The following is a 15368-nucleotide window of genomic DNA, read 5'->3' on the forward strand; positions in this document are numbered from 1 at the left end:
TTCGTACGTTTTCTAAGTATTTTTAGCTACGAAAACGTTTGTAGGTAAAGTATATTTTTACCTACGAAACTTTTCGTAGTTAAAAGTTTTCGTAAAAGGCTGTTTTTACCTACGAATATATTCGTATGCCAAAAGCTTCAGGTCTCTCTTTTTTTCATAGTAAGTTGTGCAAATCTTATGTGCACTTCATTGTTGTTCAGCATCTTATCACCAAATTCCAACTGAATAGAGGTGACGGAACAGCCTTTCAAGTCTTGTTACACCCAACTCTCTTTGGTGGATTAAGGACATAATCAAAGAGAGACATCCTCCAATATCAGCTTTCACCGACTCTTCCTTATGTTCTTAAACTTTTGTCTCTCTGGCTTTGATGAACTTAAAAACCTACATCGGCAACAACAAAATGCTTTGTTCACTCCCTCATATTCGGTACTGAACTGCTGTTTGGAATGATATATGGCATCCAGTATATGAGATGTGGTGTTTTGTCACTAAAATCATGGTATTCCATGACGGTGACGGTGGCCATAACAGCCACCATAGTTACCGTTATGATGCAGGCCATAACAGCCGTTACGTTTATTTATTATTATTTTTTTAAATCCTGTATCAGCCCCATAAAGGACCATTACACCCGTTCCGGGGCTGTAGCTGACCATTACTTTTACATAACGGTTGTTGCAACTCCATAACGCGTAATGGTGGCCACCATTATTTTTACATAACGACCATTAGGTTACCGTTTTTGCATACCTTGACTAAAATCCGATCATAGGGAAGTCTTGTTTGGAACTAATCCTTTTGAAAATATCTGTGAATTAAATACACTCTTGCCTTCATAATTCAGCTTGTTCTAGCTCATGTTACTAGTATGGTCTTTAATGAAATTGTATTATAGGCTCTTAGGAGTTTCAATACCTGATCAAGCGTTCGAGTATCCATAGGTGGTGAAATTCCACTACTGTGAGTGTGTGGGGGTGTGTAAAAAAAAAATAAAAAAAATCATTCTAGTTTAGGAGATATGCTTGTTAAATAAATAGACAAAGAAATGAATTAAAAGATAGAAAAATATTTTTATATACTTATATATACATATTTACATAATTATGTATTAGAGAAAAATGTAAGGGAGAAAAAGTTCTCCCTATAAAAAATAAAAAAAAAAAAACTTCCGCAGCACTAGTCTGTGTTTTTTATTTTATTTTTTTATTGCTGTTTTGCTTTTGTGGGTCCCATCATGAGGTCTGTGTTATATCCAAACCGTCCATCTATTTGGTGAGCTCATATTAAGGCTTGAGACGAAAAATAAGATAGATCTAACTATCAAGTGGACCACACTGTAAAAGGCAGTGGGGAATTGAACGTCTACCATTGAAACCCTTTTAGGGGTTACAGAAGTTTTGGATCATTATGAAATTTGTTTTTCCTCTTCATCCAGGTCTTTGTGACCCTATGAATGAACTTAGATGGGGAGGATTTCTCACAAACATCACAGTGGGCCCCCTAAAAGTTTTTAATGGTCGACGCTCATTCAACACTGTTTCCTGTAATGTGGTACACTTGAGATTTGGATATACCTCATTTTTGGTCTCATACCATAAAATGATCTGGAAAAATATATGGACGGCATGGATGAAAAGCATACATCATGGTGGGGCCCACAGACCACCGACCATCCGCCATTGGCTGGTGGCAGGCGGAGTACCCAATCCGTTTCCGTGAAAGGAGGGGTATTTTCGTCCTCAAATTCGCTGTCCGTACGAGCAGGTCTAAGTTCCAAAAAAACGGTGTTAGTAGGGAATACAGAGAAACAGTGGATGTGGAAACCTCCGTGGGGTCACAGAAAATTTTAAGTGAGCCAATATTTATGTTTTCATTTCATCCTCGTGGAATGACATTCTGGGCGATTTGGATGGCTAATAAACATCCCAGAGGCCCCGGGAAGCTATCAACGGTAGGCGTTTTCAACCCCACTCTTGCCGACTTGAGTTTTGGATCTGCGACATTCTGGACTCATGTCCTAATTAAGCTGGCCAGACTGATGGACGGAGCAGATTCCTCACTGACATCGCGGTGGGCTCAGCCGATCCAACAAATTCTAAGTGGACGTGTATCAACCATCACACTCCGCCGGAGTACCGAAGTTTCTTTCTCCTCTAAAACCCTACCTTCCACGAAAGCTGAAACCCTCTCTACCAAAGCCTCCAAAACCCTCTTCCTAAACCCCTATTCTTCTTCTTCTTGAGGGAGAGGGAGAGAGAGAGAGAGATGGGAAGTGACAGCGAGACAGAGAAATCACTGAAGGAGAAGAAGAAGATAATGGCGTTGGCACCAATAGCCAAACCCCTTGCAGGGAAGAAGCTCTGCAAGAGAACTCTCAAGCTCGTCCGAAAAGGTGATTACATCCATCCATCCATGCATACGCCATTCTCTTTGTTGGATTTCTTGGTAGGGAATTTACTGAGTTCCACTCCTCATCAAACGCGCTATTTGCTGACGTGCTGGATCCGGTACATTTGTGGACCATCTTTCAGTGATCCAAACCGTTTATTCGATGGGCCTCACTGCAAGATGGGGGACACGTAAAATACCTCCCACATTGGAACATTTGGACCCTTTGATCACTGTGGTATTTTTCTTTCAATATTGTAAACTGTCTATTTGTGGGCCTTGAATGTTTAGGATCTTCAAATGGTAAATATTTTTCGAGGCAGCCCCTTTCAGCTATGGATTGCCTCTAATCAACGGCTTGAATCACCATACCATGTCCCTGCGTGTATGGAATCATGTGCATTTTGATGATGAGCAGGGCCTTATAATTTATTTTTTATTTTTTATTTTTGGGAAATGCTAGGATGTAACGCTCGGCATTGAAGTTGTATGCAGTTCTCTCCTCGTGGTACTGATTGGGACATTTATATTGTGGGTCATGTTGTGGATAGTCTGTATCCCAAAAACCAAGGGGATTGGACTGTGGTGGCCACCCAACCAATAGATTGCAAAAGGAATGGTGGGTGCGGTGGTCTGCATTAATCCAGCTGAACTCACAAAAAATGGATGGTCAGAATTGGCCTACACAGAGAATTTGGCCTATACTACATCACTGGTGGCCCACTGTCAGACGGTTGTGATAGCCTAGCATGTTTGATTTTTGCCACATGTACTGCGAGGGAGCTGTGTACTTCTATCATATTCGATGCTGGGTTCTTAGTATATTTTTCATATTTGCTGAAAATGTGTGTTGAGATTCTTTTTATTTCATCTAATTAATGGAAAAGAATGATGTTGGCTTCCTATATATCTTTATAGATATAGAAGAAAGGGGATTTTACAGAAAAATTAAATCTTTATAATTTTGTTGGCTTCCTATATATCTTTATAGATATAGAAGAAAGGGGATTTTACAGCAAAATTCCTCACTAATTTGAATTACCAAATAATACCTGGAGGAACGAAAATCCCCAGGTGGTACTTTCTGTGGAGAGAAATTACATAAATGGCATCGTTATTTTTATTCTATAAAAACTGACGATTCAAGAATTGTGGGGCATAGGTGGCATGTCTGACATCCAACCCGTCCAACAGGTGCACCCCACCATGATTATCAGACGAATCAAGAACCTGGCTGATCCAATCATGAGGTGGGCAAGCCATAAAAAATAATATTCACCACTCAAAAACATCCAAGTCCATGTGCAGACCATCTCATGATTTGATCGGCTAGATTTTTGGTCCATGTGATCACCGTGGTGGGTTCACATAATAGATGTGTTGGATTTTATACACATAGCATGTGGGCCCCACATCTTGATTTCACTACCTTTTGAAGGAAAAGAGGGTATCTTGGTAATTTCACCAAGAAGCGAATTATAGGGACGTGAGTGATCTCAGTGGGTATGATTTTTTCAGCCCCAACACATGAAACTCTTTAGAAACATGAATCTGAGAATCCGTCAAAGTTTAACTAATTTAACAACCAAAATGCCAACCCAAATCAGCCCAATGATAGAACCAAAGCATAAACAACCAATTCGAAACACATATAACGATTATAAATAGAACCAAAGTGCAAACTTCAACACATTTAATAACCCCAACAATCAAAATCAAACCTCCAAAACAAAGCAACTTCAACAAACTCCCAAATCAAGTGAATCTTAATCAACCTCCAAGTTAAAACACTTGCCCAAATTAAAATATGGACTTAATCAACCAATCAATAATATAGAATGATAGAATGAATGCAAATCCAGCCAACTCCCAAATCAAGTGAATCTTAATCAACCTCCAAGTTAAAACACTTGCCCAAATTAAAATATGGACTTAATCAACCAATCAATAATATAGAATGATAGAATGAATGCAAATCCCAACGTAACAAATTGCTCGACAAAGCCTAATGAAACCCACCAAATTAGGATTTGGAGACTTTGCTGGACTCATGATTGTATTCATCACCTTTTTCAAATAAACAACTTAAACAAAGCATAAACATCACTTGATGTCCTTTTGGAACGAGTGTTTGACAAATGGTCAAACAACGATATTCTATTAGTACTATATTCTAAAAATCATTAAGTGGTGATGCTTTGACTTGGCTTATACACATACTGGGCAATTAAAACTTTTGAGGAGTTGCTTGATCGGTTTCTAACTCAATTTGGACATCTAAGTGTCATCTTGCCCTCACACCAAGGCCTACGGATGCAAAACAATAATCGTGCAAAGAAGCAATTGGTAGATTGTCTTTTTGTATTGAACATTCTTATCAATTGCCTTAATGAATTTCTATATCTTTTCGCCCTACATGCTGTTTTAATAAATTCATTTGTTATTGATAAAAAATCCCTAGACAAACTTAGGTTTAATTTATGGCATCTGTTTACTTTAATGAAAAATTCGTACTTGAAATGATAGATGAGTAAAAATAGGTGGGTTCTTTTTTTATGAAATCTTGGTGTTGATATATTGGTTTTCTAGCAAATTTTTTTTTTTTTTTTCACTTTACTTTTTTTTTTTTCACTATTTCTCAAAATCGTTGTGTTTGGTTTCTGGTTCTTAGCTTCTGAGTCCAAATGTTTAAAGAGAGGAGTGAAGGAAGTGGTCAAGAGCATCCGGCGTGGTAACAAAGGGTTAGTTTTATTCCTCTTAAAGTAATTTGTCTCCTGCTTCTTTAATATTCTTTCAACTTCCTTAAAAAGACTCATGTTATGCAAATGAACATGATTCAAGTCTATAATTTCTTGTAAATGGGATCAATGGCCATGCTTTTGATAATATGATACATACAACCAAAATAGTTGCGTTAGATGCAAATAATTGTTCAAAGGTTGATTGATGTCACAGATTGGTTTGTGATGTAGGCCATGGCCCCCTGTAGGCTCAACATGTGCTGATTTTGGGTCGTTTGTGGCAAGATCTGGGGCTACATGACAGAGATTACATTTGCCATTTGTGGACAATATGGGGCTGATGTGAAAGATATGATTGAAGGGGGTGTTTGATTTTTATTTTCTTTTGTAAATGCATTGTAAATAGGTAATAATTACTTACCTATGCAATTACCACGTGAATCTCAATGCATACCCTGACAGCTAGCTTTTTTAAAACTAAAACTGAGGAAGGGTGCAAAATAAATATGGGGCCCACCGTGATGCATGTGGCTTATCCACACCGTCCATCCGTTATGCCAGTTGATTTTAGGGCATGAGTCAAAAAATGAAGTAGATCCAAAGGTCAAGTGGACCACACCATAGGAAGCAGTGGAAATTGAACTCTTCCTGTAAAAAACTCTGTGGCCCCCCCAGAAGTTTTGGATGAAGCTGGTATTTGTGTTTTCCCCTTATCAGCATTTGTGTGACCTTATGAACAAGTTAGATGACAAATAAACATCAATGTGGGCCTGATGAACGAAATAGCTTTCGACGGTGGATGTTTAAGGCCACTGTTTCTGGTGGTATGGGCCACTTGAGTTTTGGATCTGCCCCATTTTTGGGCTCATGCCCTAAAATGTTTTGGTAAAAAGGATGGACGGCGTGGATATGTCACATACATCGTGGTGGGGCCCATAAATTTAAGTAAGCTCTTTTTTACCAGTTTTCAAGGTAGAAATACCCATGAAATTTCAAACAGGGCAAAAGAGCAATAATGAGCTTTTTACAAGGTATTTACATAAGAAATGAAAAATCAAACAGCCCCGAAGATTTTGAAGTATTTAGTAGATTTGTTTTTGCCATTTTAGGCCAAATGTTTGTTGGTATTTTTATTTTCTTGAGTAAATTATAGATTGATTTGAAATCAATCTAACAGTTGGAAATTTTTCATTAAAGATTTATATGGATTTTCTGTTGTAGCCTTGTAGGAGGTAGCATCCCACATTTTTTGAGTTTGTGAATTTTCCCAAGTATTGTAAGAGTAGTTTGAATGGCAATAAAGTTACTTCTCCCTCTATACTCCAATATTTTTGGTGAGTATACACTTCGTTTATTTCTTTGCAGTTTGAGTGTCGAGATCTCATTGATGACTCAATAACTAAGTTGCACCATCGTTAGAAGTTTTTGAATCTACGTCCTCTCTTAATGGCTTTGAAGAGGGTGACAAAGAAATGGTTTGTTCAAGTAATCCAATTGATCCACGTGTTCATAGAGCAAATAGATCAATTCACGCATATGGTAGGCAATATCACTGATCAAGTGGGAGAGCTCTAGCATGGAGGGAATTTGGGCACCAAAGTTGGAGCACATGGATACGTAGGGAAAGGTTCCCATCAAGGTCCCAACCAACAGCTAGTGGCCCCAGCTTGTGAAAATACCAATGACTGAATCTTTCAATTGTTGGAATGCGACAAAGAGGCTGGAATTAAGGTAGCAGGGGCCAGCCGTTGCTTGCTCTTGCTGGCTTTTTAGCTATAGCCATTGCTTGTTGGGACCTTTGAGAGACTGGAGGAAGACTTAAGGAGCTACCTTTCGAACCAACTGCCTTACTCAGTTTGTGAGCCTTTCTCTTCCAGGCTTCTTAGGCATCTGAGTTATAGCTTTAAACTCCTTATCTGAAAATAGAGCAACAAAGGAAGCGAAAACCCCTATCATATAGGCGAGCACCCGATCCTAACCCTCTCTATTGAAGACGAAAAAAGTTTTGGAGTTCCACAGTCATTTGCATGCAGACCACTTCATCGATTGGCTAAGCAAGGTGGAAAATGTGTCTAAGTACAAGGATATCGTGGATAATAGGAAGGTTAAATTTGTAATAATGAAGTTTTTAGGTCATGCATTAGTATGATGGGCCATCATGTGCTGATTTTGGGCTGTTTGTGGCAAGATTTGGGGCTAAATTTTAGAGATCAAATTTTCCATTTGTGGAAGATAGGTGGCTGATGTGGAAGATATGATTGAAAATTGTGTGGTATTTAGTAGATTTGTTTTTGCTATTTTAGGCCAAATATTTTTTAAGGGGATTTTTATTATTTTAAATAATTATAGATTGATTTGAATCAATCTAATAGTTGGAAGATTTTCATTAAAGATTCGTAGGGATTGTCTTTAGGGTCTATAGAAGGGGGTGGTGGTGTTGGGTCACATTTTCTGACTTTGTGAAGTTTCATTATGATCAAATATTTCTTGCGAGTTGGGTTACTGATGAAACTACTTGTAAGGACTTCCTCTCACTCTATAGGTTTTAGTTTGCTTTCCATTATAGCCTATGGGTACCAGGACCTATATAACAAAAAGCACAGGTTTTGTTCATCTTTTCGCCTTTTCTTTTCCTTTGGTTGTAATATTTTAAGAGAACGAGTGATGTTCATAAAAATTACTATTTCTTGAGATGATTATGTGTGATTTTCAATGTTTTGTTAATCAACAATTTGTTAGTTTAGAATACGAGTGGTTTGTTTCTACTTTGACTATTTGAATATTCTTTTTTGATTTCTTTTGTCTTCAATGTTTTCATTGTTTTACTGAATTTGTTAAATTTATTTATTTAATCAGAATATTATTTACCATTAAAAATAAATAAATATTATTTGTTTCTGCACACAAGTGTTGCCTCGATTTCCGAGTTTGCTTTGATGGACACTTTGGCACGTGGCATCATGCCATGTGTCCGGGTACCATTGGTGATATTACTGGTCACCCACAAAGTTTAAAATAAGAATCAAACTAAATTTATTATACTACTATTTAACCTAAATTTGAGTCAGCACCCATACATTCAGATCTAAAAGCAGGAGTCAAATCGAATTTGTTACTGTAATTCGATTCACTCTTCAACGAAGTAGCGGTCAACCCTAGATGATCCGATTCACTCCTCAACGAAATTGCCATCGACCGTAGACGATCCGATTCCCTCATCAACGAAGTTGCAATCGACCCTGGAGGGCTCTGTGTGGATTAGCAACTGCAATTGAGCGGTGGTCACATGCCTCCAGGGTCGATCCCTGTAGTTGTCAAGGCATGTGACCACCGCTCAGTTGCGGCTGCTAATCCACACTGAGCCCTCCAGGGTCGATTGCAACTTCGTTGATGAGGGAATCGGATCGTCTAGGGTCGATGGCAATCTCGTTGAGGAGGGAATTGGATCGTCTAGGGTTGATCGCAACTTCCTTGAAGAGTGAATTGAATTACAGTAACAAATTCGATTTGACTCCTGCTTTTAGATCTGAAGGTATAGGTGCTGACTCAAATTTTAGTTGAATAGTAGTATAATAAATTTAGTTTGATTCTTACTTTAAACTTTGCATATGAGGTTGGTCTTACTTTTGACCCTGCACGTGACACTGCATCTTCATTTATGACGAAGCAAAATGCAAATTCGGTCGGAATATCCATTTCTAGAAAACCAGAAACCGGGATTAGATCCCAGCCCTTAGGTCTCATTCGACAGCTCTAAGAGAATCAGGGATTAATATAAAGAAGGGAGCAGACGCAGCGTTTCCTCTTCCCATTCTTGCGGCAACACGAAGACAACTGCCGTTTCCTTCTTCCGTCGAACCCACCAGCCAACTCTTCCCTAAGCTTCGAAAAAACTCATTCATGAGCTCCCTAGGGTACATATAGATTATACCTAAGAGACATATTGGTGGAAGAATATGCGGTTTCGAAGATGCCATTAATGGTGATCTTCTTCCCCGCTGCTGCCATGAGCTGTATCGAGTTGCTGAGCGACTTCGCCTAAGTTGTGGGCCGAGTTTAGGCAAGTCCAAACTCCGTTAGCGTGTCAAAATGAGAGAAGAAAGGAGAAGGGAGAAAGAGAGGAAGAAACAGAAAGGAAGAGAGATTGGGGTTGCTGGTTGCTCCGCTCAGTACCGAGTCGACCCTTCGAGTTTGGGCCAAGCCAGCTAGGTTTGGGCCGAGTCCAGACCCTGTTTGGTCCAACAAGAAGGTTAGCGGAAGAGAAAGAAGAGAGAAAAGAAAACGAGAGAGAGAGAGAGAGAGAGAGAGAGAGAGAGAGAGAGAGGTGCTGATGCACGCTACCTCCTCTTGATGTCCGAGTTGGGAGGAAAAGAGAGAAAGTGGAAGGAGGATAGAGAGGAGTGGCGAGAGTCGGGTCAAGTAGACTTGACACGCACGTGCGTCTAGGTCATTGTTGCTGTCCAAACGTGCGGTACGTCTCTGCTTCATCTCTCTCCTCTCTTTCACTCCGCTTTCACCCAAAATTCCTAACCCTAAATTACTCAAATCCTCAAATTTATACCCCTTCTTCAACCTTAGAGTTCCCCGAATTGAAATTTCTGAATCCCTTGGATTGGGGGAATTATTTTTGTGCATGTGTGGATGAATTTACCCTCATTTGATTCTTGTTTGGTTTATAATTTTGATTGATCTGGCCCTTGCATGTGTAGGCCTGGACTTGCATAGATTCCCCTTGATTGAATGCTTGAACTTTTATATGGGATATGGAATTTTGTGTAATTGTTTCTGAACTATTGTGATCTAAAGCTTGACAATCTTGCACATCATATTTGAATTTCATGTCTTGCATCATTTTTTCTTTTGCTTTAATAAAATCTTCGTCATATTTCAATACACACACACACACACGTGCGTGTATTGATTGTTGGGTTAGTATCATCAATTTGATTATCATTTATAACATTGTTGGTCAACAACTTTGTGAAATGGACTTCATGGCCATCCTTTATCACCATATTCGTTTCATCAGAATGTTACATGATCAGTGTTGTCTATTTGTATCACTGCAATTTGACATTGTTTAGTGATTTTTTTTAATTATAAGTCATTCAAATCGATTGTTTTTGTATACATCAGTGACCATTGTTTACTCTAAACACGTTTTAAGATCTACAGATCTATAGATAAATGAAGAATTATATCAAAAGAAAAGAATCCTATCGTCAGTTACTATATTTAATTATTATAATGCAAGTACTGTATGATATTAGAGAAATGGAAATTATAGTCTGAGATTTGTTACTCTGATGACAAAGTAGTGCATCCATGCGATTGGATCTCAAATTCCTCTCCATGACACTGCACTTTAACATCATTCATTCCATTAGTAGCATCATGGTGCCCACTGTTTTCCTCATGTACGTAGATTCCTTTAAAAAAATAAAATAAAATAAAATTTAAGAAATAGGATGGTGATTTATGGTTTCACAATCTTATTGGTCTGTAGCAAAGCTGCAATGGTAAATTTAATGCGAAACACTTGCAAACACGTTAATTTGGCATGGATATGGGGGCCACATCAATCCAAGTAACCAGCAATATGGTTTTAGAGTAGGCTCAAAACCAAGAGTAATGAATAGAGGTCCAATAATATTTTGAGAAAACAATGGAAAATCTTTATAAATGGCTTAACCTGTAAGTTTACTGATTCGACTTAGACCTCAAAGTTAGCTCCTTGCCTAAACTCTAGATAAATCTTTTAGCTCAAGAAATCTACTTGTTCTAAGAATAGATAAATTTCTTTACCAACCCAGCTTCCTGTCAACAACAAAAACTATAGTCCAAGTACGACTTTCCTGAAAATCCTGGCAAAAGATGAACAACACTAAGGGTTGATATTTGATTGATTTAGTATCTGCATCTGATGAAGGTCCAATGATAGATCTTGAAGCAAATCAATGCTCTGATTGCACTGTGGGACTCACATATCAATATGCAAGGGCCCATCCAATGGACCACTTGACTGTGGGGTCTTTAGAACGCTTATATATACAAACCATATACATATTTTGGCTCTTCTACAAAACTGTGCAGCCCATATGCAGTTATGCACACAAGTTTGTTATAAACAAGCCCTCATATATGGTTGATATGTGGTGTTTTAGCATTATTTTGCTGTTTCCTCTTTAGTTCCTTATTTGGTAGTTCTGATTACAGGTTGACCCAATTTAGGCATGTTTAATAGCTGGGCCAATAGGATTTAAGTATTCGCTTTTATTTTAAGCAGAAATCAACTTGGTGATAAAAATCCATATGAACGAATTCTTTGGGATATGCCATGATATTTCAAATGAATAAAGGTTGTCCTTTTCAGTTTCTTTTTATGGTCTTCTAGCATAGGAGTGATTCTTCAAGAATCCAGTGGTGTGATGCCTCCAGATCCCTTCGGTGTGCCTCATTGGTATTCTTGTTCTGGTGTGATGCCACATATTTATCCTTTTCTTTTCATTTGTTCCTTTTGTTTTTCCCTTCAATTGAAGATATCTTCAATTTTATGGTGTAGTCTTCCATGTTTTGATCTCCTAGTTGGTGTGAGTGATTTCTCCCAGTTCAATTCTTTCAAGTTGTGCTACATCATGTCAGTGTTTTTTTTTTCCCTCCTTGCTTCATGGATGGGAATTGGATGCTTAACAGTGGTCCACAGGAATCTATTGTAGATCTCGTCTTATCAAATCACATTAGCAGAATAATGCTAACATCAGTAGTCTGTCTTTGGGCTATTTTTCATGTGTGCCCACTTCAAATAGCTATTTGAGTTCAGTTGAGATTCTTTTGTTTTTTGGCTGCAGATTGTGTGTAATAGCTGGAAACATTTCTCCAATCGACGTGATCACGCATGTACCCATCTTGTGTGAAGAAGCTGAAATCCCATACATATACGTTCCGTCGAAGGAGGTAAGTTGTAGTCTCTTCCCATGTTCCCTTAATTGTTTTGCACAAGGCACAACGGTTTTTAATATTGCCTAGCTGGGAACCCATATGAGCCATTTTTTGTCAGTGCTAGAATAAGGAAAAAGAAGCTTCATTCATGTTTCTAATTTGTATTTTGGATATGTTTGACCTATTTTATATGCTAAAGTAGTACGTGCATATTTCTCTTATCAAAATCTTTGTTACCGACTTGTCGTATCTGCACATATCCCTGTGCAATGGGAATTTTGCTGCGGTAGCTTTCCTGTTGATTATTTTATTATTATTATTATTATTATTATTTTTTGAGTGAGTGCTTGTTTCCATAATTGTCATAATCGCAGCTCTCTGTGTGGCTTCCACTTTCTTAGCTATGCAATTTGGTTTAGTTGAAAATTCTCTTTGATGATGTGTCTTTTGCCATTCTGTTTTTCAGGATCTTGCTACCGCAGGAGCCACCAAGAGGCCTACATGCTGTGTTTTGGTGCTAACCAAACCTACCAAGGGGGAGTTAGGCCAGGAAGAACTAGAAAAACTGAAGGCAGATTACACCCAAGTTGTATCAGATGTGAATGAACTCACATCTTCCCTTTTCTGAAGATAGAGAGAAACAAAGCCAATGGCACTTGTCCTGGCTTTTGGCTCTGCCATTTTGAAAGCGTGTGTTATATACAACAATGCTAGTGCTATTTATTCATGCATGGATAACACAATCTAGCTGGCCTTTGGTGGAGACATGGCATTGAAAGAGAAGGCTTGGCCATGGCATTAATAGGATGTAATGTGCCCGTTTTTAGGATATTAATCAGGTTTTACATGGTGCAGAGGTGCTGGCTAATCACCAGGGCCATTGCTAGTGGCTCTGCAGATCTTTTTGGGAGGGCCTATGGGACGAGGCATGTGTGATTTGCAGCTGTCTCCCTTCTATTTCGATTGGTTGAAATTAAAAAAGTAACCGAGGAAAGGAAAACGTGGCATGAGAAAAATGGTGGGGAAGGAAGAGTTTTTTTTTTTCCTACTCTCACATAGGTTTGAGAGTGAAAAGGAAATGTTGCACGGACAAGACATTTGCACTAATTTGGGATGCAATGGATACTGAAACAAAGTGTTTAAGTAGTTTTCACCTCAACAAGAATATAATTTTTATTGACATTTTAAATTGCAATTTTGGAGGGGAAAAGGGTGTCCTTTTATGGGATTGAAATTCAAAATGTTACAAATGCGAAGTAAAAACTTTTTTACAAGAACTTTTCTTTAGTATGTAGTAAAACAAATAGCTGAGTATAACTTTTTTATTTTATTTTATTTTATTAATTTATTATTATTATTTTTAATTTAAATCAAATTGAGAGATAAGAGTTTGTCTTTGATATATGATATTTTAAATTTCAATTTTGGAGGGAAAAGTGGTATCCTTTGATTGCAATTCAAATAGTTACAATGTAAAAGTAAAAACATTTTCAAAGTCTTTTCTTTAATAAAACAGACAGGTGCAAAGGATTTGCTTTCACTGGTCTTTAATAAAAGAAACAGGTACAAAGGATTTGCTTTCCTTTCCCTATTACTAATGTCAGCTTGCCTCTTCCTCTTCTTCTTCCTTATGTCATGTATTTTTCTTCTCCTTGCATTTTCTTAGTTTACCTTTAAATCAAACAGGCTCTTATGGAGGAATTTTCGAGATAAGAAGGAAAACCAGCCTTGCTAGATGAGAAAAGAACTGATTCATTTTCATCTTCTAACTTTCGATTTCCACCAATCGAAATAACCTGGAGCTGTTATTCAAATGGGTTTTCAAATGATCACGGCCCCGCTGAGGCTGTTTCTGCTCTTGTTTTAGTTTTAAATCATCGATCTGAGAGTCTACCACCTGAGCAAGAGTAAGGATCCATTTCATGGATTACCATGCAAATTGGTACTGATTAGATGATCCAATTTATGGACTACCTTGCAAAAAAATAAAAATAAAAATGTCACTGATCAGATTAATCCTATCTATCATTTATTTGGCCTTATTTTCTGTTGGAATGCCTTATTCCCACACCAAGGATATTTGAGAATTATAAGCAATCCATGATCCATGATGAGCCCTAACAAATAGATGAATCAAATTGTTGAAAGGACTTGCTTTTGTGTACAAGATCTCAACTGTCCATATTTGAGGTCGTTGATCAAATGGTTAGTATTTGTCTAATTGGTATGGTATTTGCATGGTAACCAATCGAAATATGTGATAGACCTGATGAGCAGTCTACATCAATGGATAGGATTAAGCGTTCATCATTGACCAGTTGCAGTCAGTCAGATCCAAAACTCAGGTGGGCCACTAAAGTTTTGGGTTAGGCTGATATTTGTGTTTTTCCTTCATCCAGATGGAACTAACCCTTTCAACGTGTTGGATGGCAATATAAACGTCATGGTGGATATCTCCATCCCCACCTTTCCTGGTAGTGTGGAGCCCACACCTTTTGAGTTCGTACTAACTTGAGCTGGTGCAGTAGATGGATAGAGGGATGTCTAAGAGAGCCTTTTGCTGATTGGGCTGGATAGTGACCCCACCAACACCCCCTATGTGCTTGGAAAAGCTTTAGGGGCCCACCATGAAGTATGTGTTTTATCAAGGCCGTCCATCCATTTTTTAGCTCGCTTTAGGGGCATGAATCTGAGAATGAGGCAGATCCAAATCTCAAGGTGGACCACACCACGCGAAAAGGCATGCTGTAATGTTTATTTGCCATCCAAAATTTGTGGCCCCCAATATGTTTTTAACGGTGGGCGTTGAATCACTGTCATTTCCTGTTGTGTGTCCACCTGAGATTTGATATGCCTCATTTTTTTCGGCTCATGTCTTAAAATGAGCTGACAAAATGAATGGACGGCGTGGATAAAACATATAGATGATGGTGGGGCCCACAGACATTTTCCAGCACCAATCGGTACTGCGTCACTACCGAATCCGAGTCCGCACGGGACGCGGGTTTCCTGCGAAAGCCATTTCATAGAAGTAAGTTCCTGCGTGGAAACATAGGTGGGCCCGTTGTGATGTTTGTGAGAAATCTACCCCGTCCATCCGTTTTGTGAGCTCATTTTAGGACTTGAAACCAAAAGTGAACAGGATCCAAGACTCAAGTGGACCGTACTAAAGGAAAAGGTGGTTAGGGAAATTCCTACCGTTGAAACCTCCCTGGGTCGACAGTGATGTTTTCATGCCATCCATACCGTTCATAACATCATTCCTACTGGGATGAAATGAAAACACAAAGATTATCC

The 15368-nt window shown here is 38.5% G+C and overlaps 1 protein-coding gene across 1 annotated transcript; it reads left to right on the forward strand.

The window, feature by feature from the left end:
• Positions 1–2181: 2181 nt before the first annotated feature.
• Positions 2182–12918, forward strand: LOC131257989 (H/ACA ribonucleoprotein complex subunit 2-like protein). Its single transcript, XM_058259007.1, has 4 exons — positions 2182–2395; positions 5063–5132; positions 11981–12086; positions 12538–12918. Exons 1-4 carry the CDS (start codon positions 2269–2271, stop codon positions 12697–12699), a joined length of 465 nt encoding a protein of 154 aa, XP_058114990.1. The 5' UTR covers positions 2182–2268; the 3' UTR covers positions 12700–12918.
• Positions 12919–15368: the final 2450 nt, after the last annotated feature.

This window comes from Magnolia sinica, chromosome 10 (assembly GCF_029962835.1).
Source record: "Magnolia sinica isolate HGM2019 chromosome 10, MsV1, whole genome shotgun sequence".
NCBI lineage: Eukaryota > Viridiplantae > Streptophyta > Magnoliopsida > Magnoliales > Magnoliaceae > Magnolia > Magnolia sinica.